This window comes from Gadus macrocephalus, chromosome 20, assembly GCF_031168955.1.
Source record: "Gadus macrocephalus chromosome 20, ASM3116895v1".
Lineage (NCBI taxonomy): Eukaryota > Metazoa > Chordata > Actinopteri > Gadiformes > Gadidae > Gadus > Gadus macrocephalus.
This window is the reverse complement of record NC_082401.1, coordinates 17,386,856-17,399,643: the sequence shown is the minus strand read 5'-3', so window position 1 is coordinate 17,399,643 and position 12,788 is coordinate 17,386,856. Positions and strand designations below refer to the sequence as shown.

General features: G+C 46.1%; 2 protein-coding genes across 3 annotated transcripts in view; one reads left to right on the top strand and one right to left on the bottom strand.

Moving 5' to 3' along the window:
- caska (calcium/calmodulin-dependent serine protein kinase a) overlaps positions 1–12,788 on the top strand; it is a 115,341-nt gene that overhangs the window by 45,066 nt on the left and 57,487 nt on the right. The window contains 2 exon segments of the mRNA XM_060040300.1: positions 156–233; positions 363–435. Coding sequence (XP_059896283.1) covers positions 156–233; positions 363–435 — 151 coding nt within the window.
- LOC132448778 (probable G-protein coupled receptor 82) lies at positions 7,947–10,210 on the bottom strand. Of its 2 annotated transcripts, XM_060040302.1 has the most exons (3): positions 9,049–10,210; positions 8,745–8,882; positions 7,947–8,644 (listed from the first exon to the last, which is right to left on the bottom strand). In XM_060040302.1, exons 1-3 carry the CDS (start codon positions 9,907–9,909, stop codon positions 8,435–8,437), a joined length of 1,209 nt encoding a protein of 402 aa, XP_059896285.1. In that variant the 5' UTR covers positions 9,910–10,210; the 3' UTR covers positions 7,947–8,434. The 2 variants fall into 2 exon arrangements, with proteins under 2 accessions (XP_059896285.1, XP_059896284.1); XM_060040301.1 differs by having other exon boundaries at positions 7,947–8,882.

Sequence of the window (12,788 nt, the reverse complement as noted above, 5' to 3'; positions counted from 1 at the left end):
CTCTCTCTCTCTCTCTCTCTCTCTCTCTCTCTCTCTCTCTCTCTCTCTCTCTCTCTCTCTCTCTCTCTCTCTCTCTCTCTCTCTCTCTCTCTCTCTCTCTCTCTCTCTCTCTCTCTCTCTCTCTCTCTCTCTCTCTCTCTCTCTCTCTCTCTCAGTATGGACGGTGCAGACCTCTGCTTTGAGATCGTGAAACGGGCAGACGCTGGCTTTGTCTACAGTGAAGCCGTGGCCAGGTAAGGTTCAATCCTTCACGAGTGTAACCACTGGTTAGCTTGTGGTAGCAAGTTCACACCTCACCAGCTCTTTACGCTGACCATCTCATCTACAGTGGCCTCCATTTATTTATTTTTCTCTCCCTTCAGCCACTACATGAGGCAGATCCTCGAGGCACTCCGCTACTGCCATGACAACAATGTCATCCACCGAGACGTCAAGGTACCATCAGAAACTGTAGTAAAATGCCACCCTTTGAGCTCTGGTGTTCATGGCTCGGGAGGAAGATTCAGAATGTCCTGGGGCATCAGTTTAACTAGGTGTTAAGGCAGCCGGGAGGGAAGCAACCAACTGCCACTCGCTGTGAAGAGTGTTAGCCGGACGGCGGTTGACCTCGCAGTTTCAGCCGCGCAAACTTCTGCTGCCAAGACTCCTGACAACATTGGTTCTTTTCTTGCGTTGACTCTTCCTCAGCAACGCTGTTAATATTTGATGTCCTGCGCTGGCCAGCCGTTTTCGTGTTCTTCTTGCTAGCCCTTGTTTCCTTGTTTGTAGTACTCCTTTTATACACGAGTGCGGGTGTGTTTGGATTCACTAGCGTACAGCTGGGATGCGAGTCTCCTCTCTGCTGCGCGTTTGTGTGCTTACCGCAGGTGGAGGGGTATGCTGTTTATGTTTACCCATCAAATTCTAATGGAAGGGCTCGTTCACGTACACGCAAAGATGGTGGTAAAAAAAAGCTGGACAAACCCCCTCAATGTTCAACGAAGTAACACGGCACCCAATCATCCTCCTACCCACAACATCCACCAATAAGCAACACTGCGTTCCCCCTGCAGCTTCGGCAGCGGCTTGTACATTTTAATGGCTTTTATATCGCATTCAAGTGGGGCTAAATTGCGACGGCCCTCTTTTTATACACGTGTTTTATTGCCTTTTCTCCCCGCTGCTCATAATGCATGTTATACGGCTGCAGTCTTCCGCCCCAGCATGTGGATACCACTCTGTGCCGAGCGCTAGGGGCCGGGGTATTAGTCATCTCCGACCTCCGCGTGTTGCCTCGTTGTCTGCGGCAGTCACGATGCGCCATCCTACACTGGGCTGCCTCTGGCCTCCACGCAGCCCCACACACGCACTCTATACTCTCCGTACAAACACACACACGCCATACCCTCCTTACAAACACACAAACACTCTTCATACTGAACACACACACACGCCATACGCTCCATACAAACACACACACACACAAACACTCTTCATGCCAACTCACACACTCCATACTGTCCTAATGAACACGCACTCACACACACACACTCACACTCACACACACACACATTCTCCATACACACACACACACACATTCTCCATACACACACACACACACACATTCTCCATACACACACACACACACACACATTCTCCATACTCTCCTAATACACACACACTCCATACAAACACACACAAAGATGGAACTAGTGTAGGTAGACAAGAATGCATAACCAACCGAAATCACAAGTGACTAAAACAGCCCAACCACCTTTGTCGCTTGTCTTCTGTGAGAAACGGAACAGGCTACTACAATCGGCACACAAAAGAGTACAAGCAGGTTAATTTTGGTCCCACACAAGGTCCCGAACCCCTGTGGCCACCAGAGGTCGCCAAAATGACCTTCACAATATTTGACGGAAAAGTTTTTAATGGTATTTGAAACTCGGTCTTAGAAATGAGGAACAAGTCTCTAGTGACTGGTGTATTCCCTGATGCAGTCAAACCGGCGTTTCTGAGTCCTTTGAAATCCAATCCAAACAGTGGAGCTCTGAGTAATAACAGACCCATATCCAATCTGCCCTTTATGAGAAAGATAAGTTAAGTGAGTGAACTTTTCTGATTAGTCAGAAAAGTTGTTTTCAACCAATTTAGAAACTTTCTATATAAAAAGACATACTGGAAAAAGATTTTTATTGTTTAGACCCAATCATATAACCGAAACTGCTCTCACTAAAATAGTCAACCATCTAAGATGTCCGGTATCAATTAATCTGTATAATTTTAAAGAACATGGTCTCGGTTCATTGATTCCTCCGAATTTAAGTGCAGCATTTGACTCAGTTGATCACTATATTCTTATAGATCTTCTTGGTTCTGTTCATGCATTACTGAAACAAAATTATTCATGGCCTCCTTTCACAGATCATCAGTAGTCTGGTAAAGTAAATTCATGTTCCTTTAATCGTAACATTAGATTGGTTGTATTCATGTCTGTCGCAGCATCAGCCCGTTCAATCGACTGTATTTACTGGACTAGTTGTGTCAATATTGCTGCACTGCCATACTGAAATTGAACATACCCATACTTAATGTTAGGAGATACACCTCTGTTTTTGCTACTGCGTATGTATCTGAATGATGCGATATATCTTTCAGTGTCGCACCAGGAAGCTGCCCTGGTCCACTACTGAAGGTACTTCTACTTGTCCACAAAGCTCTAAACGACTTATGCTTGGCTAGACTGGGTGGCCCCGCCCATTCTGCTGGTGATTTGAGTTCGCCCTGCACAAGGGCCTGGAGAAGAGCAATAGATGTCTTCCTGCTTCCGATACTTTTTTGCGGTCGCAAATCACCAAGCTGGCTTTTCCCCTTTGCGCTTTTTCCCCTTTGGTTTAACACAATGATGACTGGGAAGCGGCGGCAAGCAGCCAATCGCGTACAGAATCAATTGAACTAGGCCCGTTGATCACGCCTCTTGTGCTGAAGAAAATGTCAGCAGCTTCCCCAGACCAACGTGCAATCTACGATTGAGCTTGGTCGTGCAGTAGCCAGACTAATGCTGGGCCTACAATGGGCTTCCTACTCTCTAACCCCATATGTATTGGCTAGAGCCTTAAGGTTGGCAAAAGTGTGTCTTCTAATCCGTCAAAACTGCAGTCAGAAAAACATATGGGGATGCAGCTTTCTCTCTTTTTTAGGCCAACAAAAGACAGGGTGAGTTCAGTGTCCAAGGGTAACTTGGGTTAAAGAAACCTACCTTTTATCATGTAACTTTTAATCAAGGACAAATACTGGTGAAAATGGTGACGTTACCTAATTTTGTATTATTGAATTTGATATTATTATACTCCTTGTTTTAGGTATTTTTGTTAATCACACAGACATGTGTGACACAGTTACAGTGTGTGTGTGTGTGTGTGTGTGTGTGTGTGTGTGTGTGTGTGTGTGTGTGTGTGTGTGTGTGTGTGTGTGTGTGTGTGTGTGTGTGTGTGTGTGTGTGTGTGTGTGTGTGTGTGTCTGTGGGTGCGATCTCCTGGTTTCAATAAGTGGTAAAGTACACTCTCGGGGTAAAGCGTGTGAAGAACGGAAATGGACCGTAAAAGTCTGAATACATGCCTGACTTTCGTGGCACACGTACACCTGGGGTTTTACAGCTGCTGCCTCATATCGCTAAATTCCCCCTCACGTCAGCTTGTATGCAAGCCAATCAGAATCCTCTGAATCAACAACAACGAATAACACGAGCGACTTCCTGTTCCTTTCATAACAACAGTTTATTCCATTTTTCACAATTTACCGGCTCTCGTTTTGAAGAATAGTCACCGCGCCATTGGTTTCAATGGGAATCGCGACGGTCTATACTTTCAACATAAACTGTACATATAGATAATTTGAAATTCGTCCCAGCCTTGAAACCACAGGTACTATAGGGTCTATAATATAACCGTGTTTTCTGATTACAGTTTAATGTAACAGTAAGCTGACAACATCGCTAATTAACACCGCAACTGCAAATTAGCCACACAGAGATAACCATGAAAACCGGTCAAACTAATTTTCTTTTTGCGTTCATTCTGCGGGCGCATCCACCGTGTTGATAAACAAATAATCCCCCTATATGGCGCAAGGTTCGTTCGTGTGGAAAGACAGCGGGCGCTCACATGACGTTAAAGGGGACCTATTACGCTTTTTCGACTTTTATGACCTATAAACGTTGTTATAATGATTGATAGTCATGTTTAACCATGCACAAAATACGATGTAGATTTTCGGGAAACTCTTCCTCTCATCTGGGCGCTTTCAGCATTCTCTGTCAACGCTCGGTTTCGTCCTTCGCCGCCCCCTCGCCCCCCTCCTGCCAACCCAACTCCGTTGTGATTGGTTACCTTCCTTGAAGCGCGCGCGCGGGCAGATTTTACCAGGCATATGGGGGCGCGGCAGTAGTGCCTCTACGTAGATGATTTCCCGGAAATGTGAACAAGTGAATCGCAAACGTTGTCCCGAGTGTTTAGCGCTCTGCACAGCCACCCCAGACTGTCAGCAGGGAATACGTCCAAATGCATGTACGTCATTATTTGAGACTTTAGTATGGTTAAACATGTCTATCAATCATTATTACAACGTTTATAGGTCATAAAAGTCGAAAAAGCATAATAGGTCCCCATTAAGCATTTTCTGGCGCATAATGTGACGGTTGAGAACCGAAAACCCTGTTTCTCCCAGTTGACACGACAACGCATAACCGGCGCTATCAGAAATTGGCCGGAGTATTTAGAAATAATCATTTTCGTTGATAAAAAGAGGGTTTTCGTGTAAATGAGAGGCCAAACCGCGTGGCAATATCTGCGTTTTCCCTTCGTGTAAACGGGGCCTCGGTCTACCACCTCCCTCACTCAAGTAATTGACCTACAACTGAAGTTTCACTTGTCTAGGTTGCACCTGCACAAGCCAATTACTTGGAAAAATGGAATTAATGCATTTGCATGTTTTTTTTCGCCTGGCAATTAAATCTCCTCTTATGTACGTGTCATGCGTAATGCTGCTGCTGCTGGTGCTGGTCTTATCTCATGTATTATCGGAAACTCTATGATTGTTGTTTTTTCAATTAAGGTTTTCTTTCATGTCGTCGAACCTTGCATCCTCCGAGCTGTCGACACCAACATCCAGTAAGGGAAAGTGTATTGACGTGACGCACACGTGACCGTGCGTCATGATGCCTGGCCGAATGAACGCGTGCTCATGATTGAGCGGGGCAGGCCCCTGTGATGCCTGTGACGTCTGGGACATTGGAGCGAGGTGGTGAGGTTCACCTCCGTTGTGGCTGTTCAACTCTGGCTCGCTGCTCTTATCAGATGGGATTTATAAACCATTCTCTGCAGGGGGCAAGGCAACGCGTGAGCTTTGGCCCGCACGTGGCTTTGCCGTTTCCCCCCCTCCAACCCAAAAGACGCATACTCCTACCCACACCCTTACTATCAGGAGAACAACACTGGCTGACACATATACTGGCTTTAAATATTCTCTTGCTCTCTTTCTCTTTATCTCTCTCTCTCTCTCATATATGTATTTATATTTAACCTATCCAGGCAAGAACAGATTGTCATTTAGAATAACAGCCTGGAAAAGGCAGATTTGGCCCCTTTGCAATCACATGTGCTGGCTTGGCGTGTCTCGGTTTGACCCGGTGCATCTGCCCAGCACGGCTAGGATTTGCATCTACATTACAACAAGGCGACTCCCTTGAGGTGTGTCTTTACCTGATGCTTGTCTTGAGTCTATAGCACCACAACTCATGCACTTTTGGAAACCTATTTAGTATTGTATATTATAGCCTCTTGTCAAATTTGATTTGTTTAAGAGACATTCATATATTTGGTTTGTTTCAGACGGACTGAACACGCATAATTAAATCTGCGGTGATGAATTCAGTTTGATGTTCATCAGTTCTTTTCCACCTTTTCTGCTCCCTGATCTCAATAGATGATCGAGAGCCGATTAAGTAAAAGAACAGCACTGAATATAAATATCAGCCATCAAATAGTGAAGTGAATCTCATCCGACTAATATCACCGCGTTGCGCTTCCTTCTAAACCTTCATTACCTTTTTTAATGAGGCCTGTATAGTTATAGCACCGAATTAATAATAATGATCCAAGCTGCGGAGAATTCTAGACATACTCGGCGTGCACGAGATTTGTCTCCGGAGGAGCGAAACGGGCGAAGTGGGCTCTGAGAAGAGAATCGTATTGTCGGCGCTTGCGTTTACAACAAGGTCCTCCACTCGAGGGGTACTGGGCGGCCTTTAGGTGTCTCCTTCGGAGCTGAAATGCCGACACCTCCAAGAGTGAATTCCAGATTCTCTTGATACCACCGAAAACAGCGGCGCGACCGTCTTTCCTGACACTGTGAGGGCTCGGCTCCTTGACTCACTGCCCTGCGTTGGGGGACGAGCTGTCGGAGGCTTCTTGCAGAGAACGGCAACACCAGAGACCGACTGAGTCATCTCCCTGCTTTATAGTTTGACTGACTGGTCCTTTTTTTACAATCTGTCATCGGAAGACTACAATCTGTTATCGAAAGATGCTCATGTGTCGGAATGTGTGATTGTGTTTGTGCGCTCGCATCCCTACCACACACGCACACATTCTAAATTCACTCCGAACCATAGTTGCTGTGATGTGTGTCAAAGGCATGTATTTCTAAAAGCGCTACATCTATGTGTCGAAGCACTCTAACATAACCTGCTGCTATACATTATTATAATAATTATTGCATACAAGATTGGGTTCAAATTCGGTGAGCTTTGGCCCTTAAGGGCTTCGCACTCTGATAAATCGTCACAAACACACAATGCACACACACAAAGCACCACAAACACTTGCAGACACGCAAACACGTTTAGAATAAATGTCCTGGCGCTATGTATTCAGTAAGGTATGTATTGATAAAAACCTGATGTTTATCATCCACAGACTATTATGAAGGTGACTTTTAGCACCTTCAGCAAACAGCAGAAGACGTGTCTGTTTTGTGCATCCCTTCCTTGTGTGCGTGTGCGTGCGTGTGTGCATGTGCATGCTCTATCCTTTTTGTCACGGCTAACTGTGTACCAAATGTCACATTCTCCATATGAATAGCTTGATTTATAGAGAGCCTTGGAAGGGTCTTATTTCCCTGGATGGGTCTTATTTCCCCTGGATACTTGAATGTCAGCTGTTTCTACAATGTAAGGAAATGCCATATGACCTTCTGCCCCTTGCGGTGTTGCGCAGAGTAACCTCGCCCCCTCTTTTCTGTAGTTTGTACTTCCTCAAAGTCTGAAACTGGCTGGGCCACGTGGGTGGACGGTCATTTGTATCCTGCTCGGCAGCCAGGAAGGTCAATGGACTCATTGAATCATCTTGAAGGAATAGTAGTCAATCGATATACTGACGGAATGAAAATTCACTATTGCAATGGATTTCATGGAACACACTGAATGTACAGTATAACCCGCGTATCAGCTCTCCCTTTCGATCGCCTACAGCTGAAAACACAGAATAAGTTAAGAATATTCAGCTGGAGGAGGATATGTGCTGTACCTCCCTCCTCCTTCCTTTTCTCTTCCATACTAGCGCTACGAGCCTCATCATGTCATGTAGGGGCCCACATGTAGCCCAACTCCACGTGTATCTCACTACACATCAAAAGGCCAACACACACACACACACACACACACACACACACACACACACACACACACACACACACACACACACACACACACACACACACTCTTCTTGTTTCCATATGACTGAGTGTTTTAGAAGCATAGCCGTTCGACAAACTGTGGATTTGAGCTCTGATGTTGCAGAAGATCTGCTCATGTAATGAGGCTGAACAGTGGGGGAAAATTGAAGATTTGGCCATCTAGCAGCGGTGTATTCATAAAATAATCAAGAAAATGACATCTAATACAGATACAAATTCCATTAGTTCTTCTGACAGATATATGTGAACTGGGTGTTTTGAACTATGCTAAATCGGTCGTGTTTTCAGACACGTTAATATATGATCATGTACACACCTTAGAAATAGATTTTGAGTCAAAACGATAAGCTTTCTGCAGTGTGTATTGAAGTTAGAAGAAAATGCTATATTTTTAAAACATATTTTCTATTATTTGGTCAATTTTGGTCCCGTGCATTGAATCAGTTTCTCAAACATACACAAAAACAATGATTTTCATGGATCGCAAAGTCCGTGGCAAACTTATATACAGTATACAGGCAGACACAGGCATGTATACAGGCAGACACAGTAATGTAACCCTACAGATAACAGGCCTTCATTCATGTAAAATGTAACATAGAAAAGTTACAATCGACTGTTACCAAAAATACATTACATTTGCACAGAAATGTCCATGGACTAGTGGGAAGAACCACAAGCTTATAAAGCACTCACAGGCTTACAGCATGTTGTCTGCGGATGGAGTGTCTGTACCCAGCTCGGCCAGCCCAGGCAGCTGAGCAGCTCTCCCGTCCTGGGGCGTGGAGGTCTGAGTCCTTAGCCCCAGGAGAATAAGGGTTTGTTTCCGGAAACTCTTGTCCAACAGGAAATAGATCACAGGATCCAAGGATCCCCGCATGATGGCCAAAAGTAGAAGGAGATTCTTGATCTGCAAGATAAATAAAAAGATGAATAAGGATGAAAACCATAGTGCATCGGTACCTGTAATACGAAGATTGAATTGCTAAAAGGACACGCGATGTGTTTACCTCAATAAGGCTGGAGAATGGATGGCAGTGCTGGGTCTTTTGACTAGCGCTGTAGGAATAAAGACCTCGATCAATGACCAGGGAGATGAAAATGGCCTTGTAGACATTGTACGGTAGCAAGCAAAAGATTAGCACCATCTGTGAGAAACAAACTCAAAGTTATTTACGGTTGGCGCTGGAGAAAAGATCTGATCTATTCCTTTCTTGAGAAATATTGATAATATTGTAATAATATCGTAATAATGTCCTCAATGATGATAGAATCACGTTCTTTCTATCTGCAACGTCATTGATTTACAAGCACCTTGATGACCATGATGTTGCGGAACACCCTTCGAAGCAGGCCCTTGGTGGAGGCCATTTGGATGTTGCGTCGCGCACGTCTGACATGATCCAACAGCAGCACGTAGCACAGCAGCACCAGCAGGAAACACGCAAAGAACAGCGTGATAGTGATCACTTGGCCGACTTTGGACAGAACTCCACCCAGCTCTGTGGCTGGACTGAAACACAGCGCAACTTCCTCTTCCTCCTTATCGCCTGACACACGGCTGTGGTTCGCCCCTCCTCCCCGACCGGGCTCCGGGCCGCGACCGCTCCGGGTCTCCGTCAGGGAGTAATACAGGGTCACAAAAGTGGTGGCCCCGACCACCAGCACCCACGCACCCACGCACACCCTCTGGGCAAAGGAAGCCCTCCTCAGACGGTCCAAGAAGGCAGGACACCAGCGCTGGGCAAAGTGGCCGGGCGTGCACCGGGTGAGGGCGGCCAGGCGGCTGAGGGCCACCCAGGTAAGGAGGCCTACGCTGAGCTGGATGTTGATGTGGAGCATTGGCGTGGCGCCGTGCAGCACCAGCTGACACAGGAGGCTGGCGGCGGGCCGGGTGGCCGCCTGGACGTAGTACACGGCCATAAAGGGCGCGGTCAGGGAGACCAGCAGGTTGGACGCGCTCAGGTGGCTCAGGTACACCTGGGTGGGGGCGCGGTCGGAGATGCGCCGCAGGAACACCCACAGGGCCACCGTGTTGCCGGGCAACCCGGTGAGGAAGAGGATGCTGTAGAGGCAGGGCAGGGCGATGAGGGTGGCGGAGCTGGGGCAGAGGCCGAGCGGCGGCGGCGGCGAGGCTGATGGGGATATGTGATTCGGGGGGCGCGTGTTCTCCATCGCTCTGTGAGAACCGAAGCACTGGGTTATTTTACCTCATTAAATGAGGTGGAACATTTGTGGAACTGGCTAGCCCTGTGTCCCGCAGCACTCTCAGAAGAGTAGCACTTTGTGAAAATTGACGATTCATCACCAGAGCTTCCTGAATGGGTTGACTATCACTGCATACATACGGTTGTAGATATGTCGATTTATCGGTAAGGTACCACGATAACCTCTAAGGCCGTTACTTGAGCACACTAAGGGAAATACACACCAAAACATCATACTTTAAACAAAGTAAGATCGGAGAAGTACTTACCCGACCGGTGGTCGTCCACCTTCGCAGCTCTCCTTTGAGCACCCTTCTGTTCTGTTTCCGTACTATTAGACTACGAACACACTCAGACAGTCTGGGAGGTATCGCTTCCTTGTGGTAAATGAGGTTTCCTGATCTCATTCTGATACGGTCATCGCATTTCTACCCATGACCATGAACATGTCACCAACTTCGTATCAGACAGTTTTTCTGATCTTGATGATCACATGGTTTGTAAAAGTTAAGTGAAATTAGCTATTGACAAAAAATATATGTAAACAAAGTATTGAGTATTGCATGTTGTAGTGGCCCACAGTATCAGAGTAGTATTTGGTTTAGAAAATACAATTTTCTGCCTGTATCTGGCTCTTTCAGTATTTTCAGCTCCATTCCAGTGGGGGGCGCTCCCCAATAACAAACCCTCCTCCACGTTTGTCTGTGTGCCTAGGGTTGGTGCTGTTGCTGTAGCCAGATGGCTGGGTAGTAAAAAGCCACAAGAGACCAGCACTCAAATTTGCTCTGCCTCTCTCTTTGTGCTGTAGATAGAATCATTCTAAAAAACGATTGATCCCTTGGGTCATTTTCAAATAAAAACTGAATATATAGGAAACATTCAAGTGTTTTTCTTCATACATTTCCGAATAAATAATACATAAATATATTCCCAATAAATAATACATTCACAATAATTTTTAATAAATGTTTAATAGTAATGATTTGACAAAATATAACTAAGAAAATATTTAACAGTTGAAACCGTGTCCATAGCAACGTTCTCCTGTTCAGAAATGATAGAAAATAGAATGTCTTAGGAGAACAATCCGAATTGTGTTCAACAAAGCTGTGGAATACAGACGTTTCAATTCTCGCTGGAATTCCCCTTCACCATCAAATGGCTGGCTCGTAATGTCATCCGTATTATTCCCGAAGACGCCCACCAGCCCGGTCGACGGCTGTCTCGGGACGGTCCTGCCTGACGTTGCCCAGCAACCGCATCACCTGCTTCCTCATGGACGACGACAGCAGGAAGTACATGACTGGATCCAGGCAGCTGTTGAGCGCAGAGAAGAGCAGGGCCACCTCGTTAGCCTGGTAGACCACGCCCCTCCAGTAGCAGGACGTGTCGGTCATCTGGGTGACGATGTAGAAGACGCGCACTATGTGGTAGGGCACGAAGCACACGGTGAAGAGGACGAGGATGAAGAAGGACTTGTTGGCCGTCTGGGTGTAGCGGGCCGCGTTGGGCAGGTCGGGCTTCTCCCTGGACGTCCTCAGCAGCTTGAAGGCGATCTTGACGTAGCACACCACCATGGAGCCGTAGCTGATCCAGACGACGACCACCAGCATGAGGTTGAGGTAGCCCCTCCCACTTGGAGTGCCTTATACTGGAAGCATCTGGAAGTACTACAGAGCAACGACCACAGTGACGCACAAACGAGCGAGGATCTCATGCTTAGAGGGGTGACCGGTCCCCCAAGAAGGACGTTACTTCACAGTTTAACACTGACTTGTTGAACTCCTTGGGAGTCTCCTTGCCGAGCAGGGTCAACAGCAGGGTCCAGGCCAGCGCCAGGGCCCGGATGAGGGCAGTTCTCCAGTCGCACCTCTTAGCGGTACCCCGCCTCGGCTGGTCTTCACGTAGCGGTCGACGCTACGTGAAGATTTATGTTGACTGTTTTTATGTCATTTCTGCAAACTCTGATCTTGATGATCACATGGTTTTTAATAAGATAAGTAGAATTAGCTATTGGCAAATATATTACCAAAGACGGCAGTATTGCATGTTGTAGTGGCCACAGTGTATCAGGGTAGTGTTTGGTTTAGAAATTTTTTCTGCCTGTATCTGGCTCTTTCAGAAGAGACCAAGAGACCAGGACTCAAATTAGACTCATTCTAAAAAACGATTGATCCCTTGGGTCATTTTCAAATAAAATCTCAATATATAGGAAACGTTAACGTGTTTCTTTTTTCATATATTTCCCAATAAATAATGCATTAATACATTCCCAATAATTAATACATTCATAAAAGTTTTTAATAAATGTTTAATAAAAATGATGTGACACAGAATTTAACGGCAAGAAGATATTTAACAGATGAAACTGTTTCCATAGCAACGTTCTCCTCTTCAGAAATAACAAAGTAGAATGCCTTTGTACAGCGGTTTTCAATAGGTGAGGCGCACCTCCCCTGGGGGGCGCCAAAGAGCCACAGGGGAGGCGTGACAAGCAAAGAAAAAATATACATCTGTATGCAGCTCTATTGATATCGGTAATTGTGTGTGCGTGTATTAGTTTTAAAATGCATCGTTTCCTTGTCCGAAGTCAACAGAAGTCAGCATTAAGGGAGGAGACAGGACCCAGCAAAAAACGTAGGAAATATGATCCTGAATGCGTTTCTGGTTGTCTGTGGAGAGCGAGTTCCCCAGATCTCCACTAAGGCTATGTAAGTCCTATTCGCCTTCACCTCCATCTACTTGTGTGAGTGTGGGTCTTCCGCACTGACCCTGATTAAAAACAAATACAGAACGAGGCTGCAGGTGAAGGACGACTTGCGTTTATTTCTCCCTGGAGTGCAACCC

Excerpts from the sequence above, each read along its gene's own strand:
- LOC132448778 (XM_060040301.1), bottom strand. The coding sequence starts at position 9,909 with ATGGAGAACACGCGCCCCCCGAATCACATATCCCCATCAGCCTCGCCG. Across the intron at positions 8,883-9,048 it reads GCAACATCATGGTCATCAAG|ATGGTGCTAATCTTTTGCTT; the intron begins GTGCTTGTAAAT and ends TGTTTCTCACAG.